This window comes from Pan paniscus, chromosome 19, assembly GCF_029289425.2.
Source record: "Pan paniscus chromosome 19, NHGRI_mPanPan1-v2.0_pri, whole genome shotgun sequence".
NCBI classification, from domain to species: domain Eukaryota; kingdom Metazoa; phylum Chordata; class Mammalia; order Primates; family Hominidae; genus Pan; species Pan paniscus.
The window spans coordinates 7,687,391-7,705,277 of NC_073268.2; the positions used below are offsets into that span (position 1 = coordinate 7,687,391).

The following is a 17,887-nucleotide window of genomic DNA, read 5'->3' on the forward strand; positions in this document are numbered from 1 at the left end:
CTGTCACAGCAGGTAAGACTCTGCTTTCTGGGCAACCCAGCAGGTGACCCTGGAATTCCTGTCCATCTGGCAGGTGGGCATTGAAACTGGTTTTAAAATGTCACACCATAGGCCGGGCACAGTGGCTCACACCTGTAATCCCAGCCCTTTGGGAGGCCAGGGTGGGTGGATCACTTGAGGTCAGGAGTGTCAAGACCAGCCTGGCCAACATGGTGAAACCCCGTCTACTAAAAATACAAAAATTAGCCTGGCGTGGTGGCGCATGCCTGTAATCCCAGCTACTTGGGAAGCTGAGGGATAAGAACTGCTTGAACCTGGGAGGCAGAGGTTGCAGTGAGCTGAGATCACGCCACTGCACTCCAGCCTGGGCAACAGAGTAAGACTCTGTCTCAAAAAAAAAAAAAAAATCACACCATTTTGGCTTCAGATTGCATATCCTCCTGCAAGGATATATACACGTGAGATTCAAGTCAATGACAAATCAGAAGAAAAAACATATATATACGCAAACCAGTATCCTACTGTGTGTGTCGTTTGTTGTGTTTTCGACAGCTGTCCATGTTATAATAATTCCTCTAGTTCAAATTTATTCATTTTTAACTTCATAGTACCACATTCTACACACTGCCCATGTCCCCTCAAGCTTCCCCTGGCTCCTGCAACCACAAATCTACTCTCTGCCTCTGTGGGTTGACCTATTCTGGACACTTCATAGAAATAGAGTCCTGCAACACGTGGCCATCTGTGTCTGGCTTCTCTCGCTTAGCATCTTGTTTTCAAGGTCCTCCCACAGTGTAGCATGCACCTGCTACACTCCTTCTTAGGGCTGATATTCCACGGACCTGCTACACTCCTTCTTAGGGCTGATATTCCACGGACCTGCTACACTCCTTCTTAGGGCTGATATTCCACGGACCTGCTACACTCCTTCTTAGGGCTGATATTCCACGCACCTGCTACCCTCCTTCTTATGGCTGATATTCCACGCACGTGCTACGCTCCTTCTTAGGGCTGATATTCCACGCACGTGCTACGCTCCTTCTTAGGGCTGATATTCCACGCACGTGCTACACTCCTTCTTAGGGCTGATAGTCCACGCACCTACTACACTCCTTCTTAGGGCTGATATTCCACGGACCTGCTACACTCCTTCTTAGGGCTGATATTCCACGGACCTGCTACACTCCTTCTTAGGGCTGATATTCCACGCACCTGCTACCCTCCTTCTTAGGGCTGATATTCCACGCACCTGCTACACTCCTTCTTAGGGCTGATATTCCACGCACGTGCTACGCTCCTTCTTAGGGCTGATATTCCACGCACGTGCTGCACTCCTTCTTAGGGCTGATAGTCCACGCACCTACTACACTCCTTCTTAGGGCTGATATTCCATGCACATGCTACACTCCTTCTTAGGGCTGATATTCCACACACCTGCTACACTCCTTCTTATGACTGATATTCCACATACCTGCTACGCTCCTTCTTATGACTGATATTCCACGCACCTGCTACACTCCTTCTTAGGGCTGATATTCCACTGCAGGGACAGACTTCATTTGTGTATCCATTCATCAGTGGATGGAAGCTTGGGGTGTTTCCACTTTTGGCTGTTGTGGATAGTGCTGCTATGAACATTCCTGCACAAGTTTTAGGATGGACATGTTTTTCTTATCTCTTGGGTATATAACTAGGAGTGGAATTGCCAGATCAAATGGTGATTCTGTGTTTAACTTTCTGAGGAACTATCAGCTGCTTCCCAAAGTGGCCATCCCATTATTGTCATATTATTTTTATTTGTTTATTATTATTTTGAGACAGTGTCTCGCTCTGTCACCCTGGCTGGAGTGCAGTGGTGTGATCTCGGCTCACTGCAATCTCCGCCTCCCAGGTTGAAGTGATTTTCCTGCCTCAGCCTCCCAAGTAGCTGCGATTACAGGCGCCCGCCACCACACCCAGCTAATTTTTTTATTTTTAGTAGAGATGGGTTTCCCCATATTGGCCAAGCTGGTCTCAAACTCCTGACCTCAGGTGATCCGTGCGCCTCGGCCTCCCAAAGTACTGGGATTACAAGCACGAGCCACTGCACTCGGCCTAATTTATTACTATTTTTAACTGTAGAGACAAGGTCTCAGTATGTTGCCAAGGCTGGTCTCAAATTCCTGGGTTCAAGCAATCCTCTCAAGTAGTTAGGACTACAGGGACATGCCACTACACCAGGCTAATTTTTAATTTTTTTCTAGAGATGGAGGTCTCACTATGTTGCCCAGGATGGTCTCAAACTCCTAGCCTCAAGCAATCCTCCTGCCTTGGCCTCCCAAAGTGTTGGGAATGTAAGTGTAACTCACTGCACCTGCCACATACAATTTTTAAAGTGACAGAAATATGATCATGGCCATGGGAATGGTGCCCCTAGAGCTGTGCCACGAGGAGTACTGGCCTCTTCATGGTGCCAAGATGTCCCTGAGGCCTTAGTCACCTGGGTCCTTGGTGTCCCCTAGGTCAGGGCCATCCCTCTGTCATTCCCCCTCCCTGAAGCACCTGCCCCTCCTTTCTGCTGAACTAAATTCCTCCCCAAGTCTCACTTTTCCAGAGTCTCCCTGTGAGCTCACACTCATACCTACCTAGTTTCTGAAGAGCCCCGAGCACTGACGGTAGTCACTGTGGCACCTGTAGCACCCTCTCCAAAGGGTCGCCAGCTCCTGCCTGGCTCTCAGAGCTACACAGCCTCTCCTGATGAGGCTCACAGCTCCACAGCTCTGCGGCCCAGGCCACCTGGCATGGCCCCCTGAGTTAGTGTCTCTCCCCAGGCCCACCATCAGCCCTGTTGGTAGAGCTGGGTGGACTCTTATCCGCATCTGTGGCCCCAGTATAGGGCTGGGCAAATGTGGGCAGTTGCAAAGGCCTGGCAGAGTTCCTCTGCATCCTCCCCCAGCCTCCTGGCTACCCCCAGCACTGGCCCCGCCTTCTGTCCCCTCCTCCGACTCAAGGCCCCTCCTGGGCCCCTCAGTCACAGAGAGGCCTGGACATAGCATCAGGTGATAACTAATATCTGCATGACCCTGGGAAGCCACTCAGCTTCTCTGTCCCTCAGTTTCCCCATCTGTGAAATGGGCTGGCCATGCTTAACCCCTGGAGTTGCCAAGGTAGCCCATCAGGGAACACGGCGCCCCTGTACCTCAGGTACTCCCTGGGTGCCTGCCACCTGGGACCACGGAGCTGGCACACGGACCCCCGTCCTTGGAGGTGAAGACGTGGCAGGCGCCCCTGTACCTCAAGTACTCCCTGGGTGCCTGCCACCTGAGACCACAGAGCTGGCACACGGACCCCCGTCCTTGGAGGTGAAGACGTGGCAGGCACCCCTGTACCTCAAGCACTCCCTGGGTGCCTGCCACCTGAGACCATGGAACCGGCACACAGACACCCGTCCTTGGAGGTGAAGATGTGGCAGGCGCCCCTGTACCTCAGGTACTCCCTGGGTACCTGGGACCACGGAGCCGGCACACGGACCCCCGTCCTTGGAGGTGAAGACGTGGCAGGCGCCCCTGTACCTCAGGTACTCCCTGGGTGCCTGCCACCTGGGACCACGGAGCCGGCACACGGACCCCCGTCCTTCGAGGTGAAGACGTGGCAGGTGGTCACACGCACAGCACACTCACGTTTTCACGTAGGGGTCCGAGTAGCCATTGGCGTCCATGGCGGCCAGGTGGGCGCACCGCACGATGCCTACCAGCAGGCCCTGCTTCTGCGAGCTGTACTTGAGGGAGATGAGGATGCGGCCCCGCTCCTCCAGGGACTTGTCTTCGGTCTTGTCCACCTGTTGGACGGGACGGTCACTCAGTCCTCACCTGCTCCCACCCCTCTCTTGGCCGTCCTTGGCCTCCTCTTCCTGAGCCCGCCCATCCGGCTGCTGCAGCCGGGCCTGGTCACGGTCCCTGGTGAGTGGCCTCACTGTGAACTCACAGCCCTTCTGTCATCTCTTCCCTCCCAAGGGCTCTTCCGGGGCTGGATCTGACCCACACCCTCCCTGTTGTTGGCTGCATGTGGCCTACGGTGGCCTTCACAGCCCAGCAAGGGCCAGCCCAGGGGTTGGCAACTGCAGCCCGGGGGCCAGATCAGGCCCGACGCCTGGCTCTGTGTGGGATGTGAGCTAAGCATGGCTCTTACCCTTATTTTAAACAAATTCTTTTTCAAAAAAATAGAGACAGGGGTCTCACTATTTTGCCCAGGCTGATCTCAAACTCCTGGGCTCAAGGGATCTTCCAACCTTGGCCTCCCAAAGTGCTGGGATTACAGACATGAGCCACCGTGCCCAGCTGGTTCTTACTTTTTGGAATAGCAGAAAGAAAAATGAAATGAAAAATATTTTGTGACGCATGAAAATGACATGAAATTCACACTTCAGCTTCCATTAACACCATGTTGTTGGAACACAGCCTTGCCGGCTCCGTGATGCTTCTCTATGGCTGCTTTTGCCCTAAGGACAGAGCTGCATGGTGGCCACAGATTGCGAGGCACACAGAGCCTAACATTAGTGCTAAGCGGCCCTTCACGGGTCTGCAGCCCCCGGCCTGGCGCGCTCGGCTTCCGCGGACAGTCTTCCACCAGGTCCTCCTCACAGCCCGCCCTGACTTTCCCGTGGCTTTGAAGCCGGGTCCCACCTCCACACCTTTGCGCACCCTTAATCCACAGCTCCAGCACCCTCCTCTGACCTCCTCAGTGTTCACCGTTGATAAATTCCTGGTCCTTCTGGGCCTGGGGGGCTTTTCTGACCCTCAGGGTGGGTTGGCCGTCCCCTCTGCGTGCCCACTGCCTCGGGTTTATCCTGTCATGGCCCGGTGTGGCCGCCTGCTTCCTCAGGGGTCTGCCCCAGCCTCTAAGTTCCTTGAAGTTGGAACTCTACCTGTAAATTTTGATTTTGACAGAGTCTGACTCTTGTCACCCAGGCTGGAGTGCAGTGGCACGATCTTGGCTCACTACAACCTCTGCCTCCCAGGTTTAAGCGATTCTCCTACCTCAGCCTTCTGAGTAGCTGGGACTACAGTCTAATTTTTGTATTTTTTGGTAGAGACAGGGTTTTGCCATGTCTGCCAGGCTGGTCTCGAATTCCTGACCTCAAGTGATCCACCCACCTCAGCCTCCTAAAGTGCTGGGATTACAGGTATGAGCCACCGCATCCAGATAATACCTGCGTCATCTTTAATACCTCAGGGCTGGGCAAGGGCCTGGCACTAAGGGCCCCCTGGAGGCTTGTACTAGTGAAGGCAGGAATGGAGGGACAGATGGTCCCCTGTGCGTTCAACCTCATACAAGCAACTCCAGCCTGGGGGTTCAAAGAAAGGCAGAAAGGTCTGCCCGTGACAATGGAGCCTGGTGGATGGAAAAGGGTCACCATGGCCCCAGTTCCCTGAAGGTGCTACCTGGAGCCTCTCAGGGTGCTGGATGTGGCTCCCTCAGGAGAACCCCGAAGACAGAGTTCTGGTACATTCCTCACCCTGGAGAAGCTGGGAGCCAAGTAGGGAGCCCATCCAGTGCCTTCCCTGCCTCAGCAGCTGCCAGTGCCTGCCTCTCAAGGCAGATCTCAGCTCCAGGCCTCCCCATCCCCAGCCAGCCTGATGCTTCTCCATTCCTTGCCCTCCCGAGACTACCCGGCTTCTTCCTTCTGGCTGCTGCACACCCCAAACCCTCTCTCCTAGGCCCTCAGCCCACCCAGACATACCCAGCTTGAGCCCACCCAGACATACCCAGCTTGAGCCCACCCAGACATACCCAGCTTGAGCCCACCCAGACATACCCAGCTTGAGCCCACCCAGACATACTCAGCTTGAGCCCACCCAGACATACCCAGCTTGAGCCCACCCAGACATACCCAGCTTGAGCCCACCCAGACATACCCAGCTTGAGCCCACCCAGACATACCCAGCATGAGCCCACCCAGACATACCCAGCTTGAGCCCACCCAGACATACCCAGCATGAGCCCACCCAGACATACCCAGCTTGAGCCCACCCAGACATACCCAGCTTGAGCCCACCCAGACACACCCAGCATGAGCCCACGCAGACACGCCCAGCTTGAGCCCACCCAGACACACCCAGCTTGAGCCCACCCAGACACGCCCAGCTTGAGCCATGCAGACACACCCAGCTTGAGCCCTGTGTCCCCCTGGATCCCCTTAGGACTCTACCAGGCTCCTCTCCTAAGCAGCCCCAGCCACCTCCTTTTGCTCACAACCGTGCCCCCCAAGCAGCCCCAGCCACCTCCTTTTGCTCACAACCGTGCCCCCCAAGCAGCCCCAGCCACCTCCTTTTGCTCACAACCGTGCCCCCTAAGCAGCCCCAGCCACCTCCTTTTGCTCACAACCGTGCCCCCTAAGCAGCCCCAGCCACCTCCTTTTGCCCACAACCGTGCCCTGCCTAACACCAAAGTGAGTCCCTCTGGCTACATCTAACCCTTTCTGGAGAAGAGACTCCTGTGAGGTGAGCAGGGATGTTGAGCAGGGAAGACATACATGCCCCACCAGCCACCTTCGCCACCTCCCACGCCCAGAGCAGACATGACTAATCGATCCTAGCATTTGCCCTGGGCTCCAATGCCACCTCAGAATCCTTTTCAACACAGTGCTCAGGCAGCCATTCCTGGTGGATCAGGCCAGGCCTGCGAGATCTCGCTATCTGCCGCTCAGGCAGAGCTTTGTGTGTGAGGGCCTCGATGCCCTGTGCTGCTTGTGTCAGTGTGTGTGGTGTGAAAATTAAACAATATAAACCAGCAGGGGCCAGGCACAGTGGCTCACGCCTGTAACCCCAGCACTTTGGGAGGCCAAGGCGGGCAGATCACCTGAGGTCAGCAGCTCAGGACCAGCCTGGCCAACATGGTGAAACCCCGTCTCTACTAAAAATACAAAAATTAGCCGGGTGTGGTGGCGGGCCCCTGTAATCCCAGCTATTGGGAGGCTGAGGCAGAAGAATCACTTGAACCCGGGAGGCGGAGGTTGAAGTAAGCCGACATTGCGCCACTGCACTCCAGCCTGGGCGACATAGACTCCATCTCATAAAAAAAAAAAAACCAACCAACCAGCAGGCATATTTTTAGCTCTTTTTTCAGGGGTGGGACATTGTACTTCGGGTTGTTTCATATGAAGCCACTGGGTCTTGCTCAGTATTGACTTAAAACGGATAATGTTCGCAGACTGTAAATTCTAAAACCTACCGCCAGAGGCCTGGCACAGGGGCTCAGACCTGTAATCCCAGCACTTTGGGAGGCCGAGGCAGGAGGATCACTGGAGGTCAGGAGTTTGAGACTTGCCTGGCCAACATGGCGAACCCCCGTCTCTACTAAAAATACCAAAATTAGCCAGGCGTGGTGGCGCACACCTGTAATCCCAGCACTTTGGGAGGCTGAGGCAGGTGGATCATTCAAGGTCAGGAGTTTGAGACACCTGGACAATATGGTGAAACCCCATCTCTACCAAATATACAAAAATTAACCAGGCGTGGCGGCACACGCCTGTAGTCCCAGCTACTCGGGAGGCTGAGGCATGAGAATTGCTTGAACTCAGGAGGTAGAAGTTGCAGTGAGCAGAGATTTTGCCACTGAACTCCAGCCTGGATGACAGAGCAAGACTCAGTCTCAAAAAAAAATAATAATAAAAGTACCACCAGAATGTGGCTGTACTGCCAGGGGTGCATCCCCAGCTGCACTCCTGCGTCACTGTGAGTCCCTGAACGGCACCAATGAGCCGGTAGCGCATCCAGCAACGCCCCGATCATGGCCACGCACAGGGACGCACATGCTTTCATGAACGCACACCACACATGTGGACACACACACTGTCGCACACAGACACGTACTGACATATGCTTACACACAATTCACACACGAGCACACACACACACACACGCTGACACCCCACGTACATACCCACATGGTTGTTTGTTTATACCAGTGATGAAAACTCAGGAACACTAAGGCAGGGCTGGTGTTGCTTTTTTTTTTTTTTTTTTGAGACAGAGTCTTGCTCTTGCTCTTGTCGCCCAGGCTGGAGTGCAACGGTGCAATCTCGGCTCACTGCAACCTCCGCCTCTCAGGTTCAAGCGATTCTCCTGCCTCAGCCTCCTGAGTAGCTGGGATTATAGGCATGCACCCCCACACCCGGCTAATTTTTTTATTTTTAGCAGAGACGGGGTTTCGCCATGTTGGCCAGGCTCTCTCGAACTCTTGACCTCATGACCCACCTGCCTTGGCCTCCTAAGATGTTGCCTTTCTTAAGTGACATAGACCATATGGAAAAACCGGGTTACCTGTGGTTAGTGACTAATAATAAAACAGGAAAGGTTATATCCATCACACAAATGTCTGATGGGGAGAGAATGTGACAAGGAATAAAATTGAATCAAATTCTGCCAAAGTAACTGGGATTCTGGGAAGAAGCCGTGGCCTCAGGCTGACTCGCCCCCGGGGCTTGACTTGGGCTAAGCTCCAGGTGAGTCCACGTCCCCGGGCCCCACTGGGGCTGGGTACATTGGGGACAGCCGCCGGGCTCTGTCCTCCCAAACTTGCCCCTTGCCCAGTCCTCTTAGGGGGACAACGTGCCATCGAGGGGACCGTGCCTCCGCCTGTGTTGGGAACGCAGGGAGGCTGAGGCCCCAGGATTTCTCTTGACCCCAGTGGCATGGGGGACTCCTGGCTTCACCAGCCCTGTGAACCAGGTGAAGGTGAGGCCATAGACAAGGGAGGATGGGGGAGGGAAGAGGGACATAAAGACCAAGACTCAGAGGGCGTAGCTGCTGGAGCAGGCCGGGGGCAAATCTGTTCTGACATAACGTTGAGACAAATGCCATTTCTAGGAAAGGATACTCTGCTGTCTCCTCTGCGTATCTCACAGGCACTCAGGTCTAACATGTTCCAAGCGTGCTCCTTGCGCGTCCTGTCCACCCGTGGTCCCTGCTGAGTCCTCTGAGCGCAGCAAACAGCCCCTCAGGCTTCAGTGGCTCAGGCCCAAACCTCGGATCTGCCCTTCCCTCACCCAAGGACGTCCTATCTGCTGCCTGCACATCCAGTTCAGAATCAAGCCCTCCTACCGCTGCCAAGGTCAGGCCAGGGTTGTGCCCATCTCTCCCCATCTCCCCAGGCCTCCTGCCCTCTCCTCCCTCTTCTTCAAGCCATCCTGAGCCCAGGCCAGCGAGCCTGGTAAAATGTCATCCCCCGTGATCCCTCAGCTTAGCACCCTCCCGTGGCCACTCAGAGTGAAAGCCAGGGTCCTTCCTCACCTCCACCCCCTTGACTCTCCATGCTCACCTCCCCGGTCTCCCCTCCCCTCTCACTCTGCCCCTCATGAGTCCCATCACAGGCAGGAAGTTCTGCCTTCCCAGCACCTGCCACCGAGCCAGGTACACAGCAGGTGCTCAATCAATCCTCTCACCGGCAGCTGCTTCTCCAGGCAGATGCTGAAGGTCTTGGTGTGGTTGGGTTTCAGCTTCTTCAGGGGCACACGTGTCTCCCCGATGAACTCATTGTGCCGGAATTTGTCCTCGTCACACACAGAGATCCTAGCGGGGGCGGTGGTGAGGGGCACAGCCAGTGCCTCAGACGCACTGGGCATGGTGGAGATGTGCGCGGGTAGGGCCAGCCCTGGCTTCTCCTGCCCCAAGCCCTGCCCTGGTCTGGGGTGGGAGACGCACAAGATGCCTGGGCCCTGACAGGGGCAGAGTGTGGCACGATATCAGGCACTGTCCTCATGGACAAGTGTCCTCAGGTTGGAAGAGGGGCGGGAGAAGGCAGAACCAGTGCCAGGAGTAGCCAGGAGGCTGGGAGAGCCGGTTCTCTGGAGGGAACCACCTCCAGCACCCTGAGAGGCCCCAGGAAGCACCTTCAGGGGACTGGGGCCAGGGTGACCCTTTTCCACCCACCAGGCTCCATTGGCATGGGCAGACCTTTCTGCCTTTCTTCAAGCCCCCAGGCTGGAGTTGCTGGCATGAGGTTGAACCCACAGGGGACCATCTGACCCTCCAGTCCTGCCTTCATTAGGAAAAGCCGGGTGGGAGTGGGGGTTGGGGAGGGAGCAGGCGGCCTGGGACCCTCACCCACCGCAGGGTCTTGCGGATCATGTCTTCATCTGTGATCCCGTAGTAAGTGAGGGTCTCGTTCCATGTGGGGTTCAGAGTGTTACGGAGAGTTTTTGTTCTGAGCTTATTTGCCTGGAGAAGAGAAAAATGGTCTTATTAGCATCAAAGTGTGTATCAAACAGAACAATGGTCCCCAGAGATGGCCACGTGCTCATCTTGGAGCCTGTGAATGTGTTATCAACATGGCCAAGTGGACTGAGGCTGCAGGTGGACTTAGGGTTGGTAATAAGCTGACATTAGAATAGGGAGATTATCCTAGATTGTTGGGTGGCCCAATGTGGTCACAGGGTTCTTAAAAGCAGAAGAATGGACAGAGAAGACAGTCAGGGACGTCACCAAGGAAGGGGGCCAGAGAAATGCAATGGGGCCCGCTGTGAAGGTGGAGGAAGGGACCACAAGCCCAGGAGGGCCAATGGCCTCTAGAAGCTGGAAAGAGCTAGGAAACTGTGGGCTCCCCGGGCTCCAGAAGGAATGCAGCCTTGCCGACACCTTGATTTTAGCCCAGAGAGAGACCACTGTTGGACTTCTAACCTGCAGAGCAGTCCGAGAGTAAACGCGCTGCTTTAAGCCACGAAGTTTGTGGTCATTTGTTGCGGCAGCCATAGGAGACTCATCCAAGGAGGACCCCACCTCCAGCCCGATGCCACGGGGTAGGTTCTGCAGGAGGCCTGTGTGGAACTGGAGTCTCCTTCCCAGGGCATTCCCTGCCTTTGTGGACCGTCCCCTCTGCCTGGAACCCATCCCGTCCTTGGGTCTGCCTCGGGGGTGGCCTCTCTGAGCTGGAATATTGCTGCCACTCCCTCCTCCTGTGCCAGCGGCTCTGAGCTCCTTGTCTGAATCGGTCTGATGCCTGCCACACCCGGCCCAGGCTGGGAGGCAGACAGCCTGGGCTTCCAATTCCAGCTCTGTGGCAGCATCAGGTTCCCCACTGTGGAAAGGGCACAGGAATCCCTCTCTCCTATTGCTTTCAGGAGCTGTTTGTAAGGAGACTGCTCTTTATAAAACACTAGGGAAAGTCCTGGGGACTTCCTACAACTCGGCAGCCACGCACTGCCGGCTCCAGTCCCACAAATGAAGGGTCACTGAGCACACTTCCCTGGTCATACTCGCCCTCAGCCCTCACATCCCTGAGCCCTTCTTGCAGCATAAGGGCATCAAGACCCGGTGTGGGGAGCCCATTTCTTCCCCAGGAGTAGGTGGTGGGGCACTGCCATTTCTCCTACAGCCCTGCCTTCCCTAGAGAAGGGGGAAGGGCCCCTTCTGGGGTGGTCCTCCTGGGCTGCTGTGGGCCCCAGGCCTACCCATTTAGGCCCCCACGTAAACTCAGACTCTGCCCCATGAAATTAAAAATAAAACAGCACTAAAGTGTAGGATGCACAAAAGGAAGTCTAATTAAGTTCTGACTTTCCATGGCTCAAGGTCACCTTGATGCTTTTATTTAACAGCAATTTTTCTCTCTCCGGTCCGAGATGCACCTGTTGTGCTGGTGCCCTGAGCACATGTGTGGTCGGACGCTTGGGGCATCCGGCGTAGGAATGAGGGGCAGATTCTGCCCACTTCATCCCCCTTGCGGAGAGTCAGGGAACAGCCCATCAACACGTTAGATGCTCTGAGAAGTCCTGTGGTACAGAAACCTGTTTAACAATGTTTCCCCATGTTATTTAACCACAGAGTCCTTTGTTTGCACCTAATAGTAACTTCCAGCTGAGAATGCTTCTTATAAAATGCTGGCCTGGAAATTCTCCAGGGGTTTCCCCAGATCAGCAGGTAGGTAACGCTGACTCGTGAGGTCCCCAGGAGGCAACAGGGTGTGGGGCAGACAGGGTGCTCTGTGTGCAGTTGAATGGCTGAGGTCCCATCAGCTTGCTTGGACTCTGAGGGCAGTGGCAGCTGTGGGCCTCCCTGGGTGCCCGCAGCCCAGTCCAGGCCCCAAAGCAAAAGGACCAGAGTGCATTGCCTGAGGTGGTGGGCGGGTGCAGCTGGTGGGCAGGCCTGGGTGGAACCCCTCACCTTACTGGCTCCTGGCAGCAGGTGCAGCTTGACGTAGGGGTCTGCCAGCCCATTGTGGTCCATTGGCTTCAGGCCCTGGGCAGAGAACAGCAAACGGTGTGAACTGGAAATCGGGGAGATGGAACTGACAGGGCCTGCAGATGCCCTTGTCCCCTGGGTCTCCTGGCTGGGCCCATTCATGGCCCCTTTCACAGAAGCCCCCGGGCCCCACACCTCCAGATGGAGGGAGTGAGGATGGCTCAATGCTGGTGCAATCTCCCCTCCCCAAAACATCCTGGCCCAGGGCAGCTGTCATGGGGCCTCTGTCAGGACAGACTTTCTCTTCTCCTCATCCTGGAAGCCAGGTGGCTCCCCCTCCTCTGAGCCTCCCTCTCCACCCCGCTTTGCTCAGGCCCTGCCATCATCCTGACTCCCGTCCCCCATCTACCAAGCATGGCCTCCTGAGTGGCCACGCCCCTCACTGACCCTAAATCCACGTAACCCCGGGACACAGTCCGAGACTAGGCCCCATTTCTGGCCATATTTGCCACAACTCCCATTCAGTCCACAGAGATCACACAAGCAGACTGGCCACAGAGGGTCCCTCCACAAGATGGCACCCCTCTCTCACTCTGGTTCTTTCAGAAAACCCAGCCACGCGTGCACAGCCAGAGGCACACAGAAGCATGGACAGAGAGGGGCTTTGCTGACCTCAGCAGGCTCTTGTCTCTGAAAATTGCATTTGTTTCCTTCTGGGATGGTGCACAGGGATGCAGGGAGGCAGCTGTGGCATCTGTGGGGGTGCAGCCGGCAACCCCAGGATAGTATTCAAAGGGCTTCTACCCAGCCGGGTCGGGGAGGCAGCTCGGCGGCTCACACCAGGCCCATCTCCAAGGGGAGGCTGGGGCTCCCTCCTAGGCCCACCCCATCTCAGTTTGACGGAGCTCTGGGGGATGCGGCAGGGGCTTCCAACCACCTACTTCCCTGCCACTGGCAAAGGGCAGAGGTTTGGGGGCCTGGCTGGCTTGGGCTCCAGGCTCAGCTCCTGTTCACCAGCTGGGAAGTGGATGAGTTACTTTGCACGCTAAGCCTCAGCTTTATCATCTGTTCAAGGGGTTGGCCGGGCACGGTGGCTCACGCCTGTAATCCCAGCGCTTGAACCCAGGAGTTCAAGACCAGCCTGGGCAACACAGTAAGACCCTGTCTCTTCAAAGAACTAAAAAATTAGCTGGGTGGGGTGGCACGTGCCTGTGGTTCCAGCAACTAGAGAGGCTGAGGTGGGAGGATTGCTTGAACCTGGGACACGGAGGCTGCAGTGAACCGTGATCGCACCACTGCACTCCAGCCTGGGTGACAGAGTGAGACCCTGTCTCAAGTTAAAAAAAAAAAAAAAAAAAAAAAAGGGCAGGGGTGTAATACTCCCACCTTCCTAGGGCTGGAGTGAGAGGGAGGGAGACCGTGTGGACACAGGGCCTGGCAGGCAGGGTTTGCTCCCTTCCCTGCACGCCAGGCCCCCGTGAGACGCCGGAGAAGTGGTTGAGGGCTGCTGGGTGCATCTCAGCTGTGCCCTGCACTGTGGGGCTGCCTCTGGGACAGGGCCTGGCTCAGTGGCCCAACACGTGCTCAAGGTGACAAGGCTGCTCTTCCAAACCCAACTCCCTCACCCTGCTTTGCACCTTTCCCACCAAGTGCCTGAAGCGCAGACTTCTGGGAATCTGGTGGCCCGGCCTGACCAGGCGGTGCCTGACTGCTGTGTCTTATTCTTACAGTCCTTATACATTTGTTTGTTGTAGCTTAAAATGCTTCCATTTGGGCCACGTTTCCCGACACGTTTCACTTACAAACCTTTGGGCCACCACATGTTCTGCCGTATGTCTTTCCAGTGGCTCTGGTGGTCCCACTTCCGTACCCCGAGACACCCGTGAGAGCTAGGCTGGGTCGAGGGGCGCTGTCATGCTGGGACGGGAGTGATGCCTGCTCTGTCCTTCAGACCCCGGGACTGTGACGAGGCCCCTGCTGCTGCTCTCTACTCCTCCACCCGACAGTTCCCTGAGCACCCTGGGCAGCCACACATTTTGCCAAAAGCAAAAGGAACAGCAGGCACTGCCTGAAGCCCTGTCACTGTGCTGCCACCAACTTCTGTGCCCAAACAGGCAGCTTCCCTGGCCCTGACCCGGGGTTCCGCCAGTGCCTCCACCTTCTGAGGGGCTGGCCTCCCACGGAGCCTGACCTCTGTCCACGGAAGGGGAAGGTCGGGAGGCTGTTTCCAGGGCAGGGAGCTGCTAGTGGGGCCCTTGGGCACATGCTCCCCAGCTTGGGAGTTGGCAAGAGACATAAACTGATCCCATGGTTTAGGGGTGGGCCTCACGGGAGGTGACGTGGTTTGGCGGTGTCCCCACCCAAATCTCATCTGGAGTTGTACTCCCATAATTCCTACAGGTTGTGGGAAGGACCCAGTGGGAGATAACTGAATCACAAGGGGAGGTTTCTCCCAGACTGTTCTTGAGGTAGTGAATACATCTCACGAGATCTCATGGTCTGACACTGTTCTTCAGGTAGTGAATACGTCTCACGAGATCTCATGGCCTGACACTGTTCTTCAGGTAGTGAATACGTCTCACGAGATCTGATGGTCTGACACTGTTCTTGAGGTAGTGAATACGTCTCACGAGATCTCATGGTCTGACACTGTTCTTGAGGTAGTGAATACGTCTCACGAGATCTCATGGTCTGACACTGTTCTTGACGTAGTGAATACGTCTCACGAGATCTCATGGTCTGACACTGTTCTTCAGGTAGTGAATACGTCTCACGAGATCTCATGGTCTGACACTGTTCTTCAGGTAGTGAATACGTCTCACGAGATCTCATGGCCTGACACTGTTCTTCAGGTAGTGAATACGTCTCACGAGATCTCATGGTCTGACACTGTTCTTGAGGTAGTGAATACGTCTCACGAGATCTCATGGTCTGACACTGTTCTTGAGGTAGTGAATACGTCTCACGAGATCTCATGGTCTGACACTGTTCTTGAGGTAGTGAATACGTCTCACGAGATCTCATGGTCTGACACTGTTCTTCAGGTAGTGAATACGTCTCACGAGATCTCATGGTCTGACACTGTTCTTGAGGTAGTGAATACGTCTCACGAGATCTCATGGTCTGACACTCTTCTTGACATAGTGAATACGTCTCACGAGATCTGATGGTCTGACACTGTTCTTGAGGTAGTGAATACGTCTCACGAGATCTGATGGTCTGACACTGTTCTTGAGGTAGTGAATACGTCTCACGAGATCTCATGGTCTGACACTGTTCTTGAGGTAGTGAATACGTCTCACGAGATCTCATGGTCTGACACTGTTCTTGACGTAGTGAATACGTCTCACGAGATCTCATGGTCTGACACTGTTCTTGAGGTAGTGAATACATCTCACGAGATCTCATGGTCTGACACTGTTCTTGAGGTAGTGAATACGTCTCACGAGATCTCATGGTCTGACACTGTTCTTGAGGTAGTGAATACGTCTCACGAGATCTGATGGTCTGACACTGTTCTTGAGGTAGTGAATACGTCTCACGAGATCTCATGGTCTGACACTCTTCTTGACATAGTGAATACGTCTCACGAGATCTGATGGTCTGACACTGTTCTTGAGGTAGTGAATACGTCTCACGAGATCTGATGGTCTGACACTGTTCTTGAGGTAGTGAATACGTCTCACGAGATCTCATGGTCTGACACTGTTCTTGAGGTAGTGAATACATCTCACGAGATCTCATGGTCTGACACTGTTCTTGACGTAGTGAATACGTCTCACGAGATCTCATGGTCTGACACTGTTCTTGAGGTAGTGAATACGTCTCACGAGATCTCATGGTCTGACACTGTTCTTCAGGTAGTGAATACGTCTCACGAGATCTCATGGCCTGACACTGTTCTTCAGGTAGTGAATACGTCTCACGAGATCTCATGGTCTGACACTGTTCTTGAGGTAGTGAATACGTCTCACGAGATCTGATGGTCTGACACTGTTCTTGACGTAGTGAATACGTCTCACGAGATCTCATGGTCTGACACTGTTCTTCAGGTAGTGAATACGTCTCACGAGATCTCGTGGTCTGACACTGTTCTTGAGGTAGTGAATACGTCTCACGAGATCTCATGGTCTGACACTGTTCTTGAGGTAGTGAATACGTCTCACGAGATCTCATGGTCTGACACTCTTCTTGACATAGTGAATACGTCTCACGAGATCTGATGGTCTGACACTGTTCTTGAGGTAGTGAATACGTCTCACGAGATCTGATGGTCTGACACAGTTCTTGACGTAGTGAATACGTCTCACGAGATCTCATGGTCTGACACTGTTCTTGAGGTAGTGAATACGTCTCACGAGATCTCATGGTCTGACACTGTTCTTCAGGTAGTGAATACGTCTCACGAGATCTCATGGTCTGACACTGTTCTTGACGTAGTGAATACCTCTCACGAGATCTCATGGTCTGACACTGTTCTTCAGGTAGTGAATACGTCTCACGAGATCTCATGGTCTGACACTGTTCTTGACGTAGTGAATACGTCTCACGAGATCTCATGGTCTGACACTGTTCTTGAGGTAGTGAATACGTCTCACGAGATCTCATGGTCTGACACTGTTCTTGAGGTAGTGAATACGTCTCACGAGATCTCATGGTCTGACACTGTTCTTGAGGTAGTGAATACGTCTCACGAGATCTCATGGTCTGATACTGTTCTTGACGTAGTGAATACGTCTCACGAGATCTGATGGCCTGATAAGGGGAAACCCGTTTTCCTTGGCTCTCATTCTCTCTCTTGCCACCAAACATGTGAGAAGTGCCTTTCACTTTCAGCCATAACTGTGAGGTCTTCTCAGCCACGTGTAACGGCAAGTCCAATAAACCTCTTTCCTTTATAAATTACACAGTCTCAGGTATGTCTTTATCGGCAGCATCAAAATGGACTAATACAGGGGGGATGGGTGGAAGCGGCCCCGGGGGAGGCCCTGGCTGGTACTGGCACTGAGGGAACAGATGGGGGGTCTGGCTTTGAGAGGAGAGCCTCTCCCCAAAAACCTAGCCCTGCCCCGCCCTGGGCCTCTCAGAGGCTGTTGCTGGTGAAGTGTTCAGAAGAGGAGCTTTCTAGTCTGAAGTATCATTCAGCCTGAAAAGGAAGTTTTGACACGTGCTGCAATGGGGATGAAGCCTGAAGACATTCTGCGGAGTGAAAGAAGGCAGACTCAAAAGGACAGATCCTGGGGACTGCAGACTCAAAAGGACAGATACCGGGAGACTGCACTTACATGAGGTCCCTACAATAGTCAAATCCATAGAGAAGGAAGCCAAATGGCAGCCTCCCCAGGGGCCAGGGCAGGAGGAAGGGGGAGCTGTTGTTTAATGGGTCCAGTTTAGTTTTGCAAGCTGAAGAGGGCTCTGGAGATGGGTTTCACAGCAGTGTGAAGGTAGAAGGTACTTAGCACAACTGAACTGTACGCTAAAAATGGTTGAGCGCTGAGGGAAGAAGTAAAAAAAAGTGGTTGAGGTGGGAAATGTATATCTGTGTATTTTACCACAATAAAAATAAAAAGTCTCCCAGAACTGGTAGTGCCAGGGGCCGCGTGTTAACTCATTTAATGCTCACAACAGGCATGTAGGGCAGGGACAACCAACCCTATTTACAGATGGGCAAACTCAGACTGACCCTTATAAGGGGAACAAGCAAGGGTGCACCCCAGGGTGTCCAGCCCCCACCC

At 54.3% G+C, this 17,887-nt stretch overlaps 1 protein-coding gene across 2 annotated transcripts in view; it reads right to left on the bottom strand.

Annotated features, from left to right (window-relative positions):
• Positions 1-17,887, bottom strand: part of DOC2B (double C2 domain beta) — a 38,488-nt gene that overhangs the window by 9,585 nt on the left and 11,016 nt on the right. For both annotated transcript variants that reach the window (XM_034941188.4, XM_003846023.7), the window contains exons 3-6: positions 12,135-12,209; positions 10,087-10,196; positions 9,422-9,548; positions 3,660-3,817 (exon numbers count right to left, since the gene is read on the bottom strand). In XM_034941188.4, coding sequence (XP_034797079.1) covers positions 3,660-3,817; positions 9,422-9,548; positions 10,087-10,196; positions 12,135-12,209 — 470 coding nt within the window. The remainder of the gene's footprint in view (positions 1-3,659; positions 3,818-9,421; positions 9,549-10,086; positions 10,197-12,134; positions 12,210-17,887) is intronic.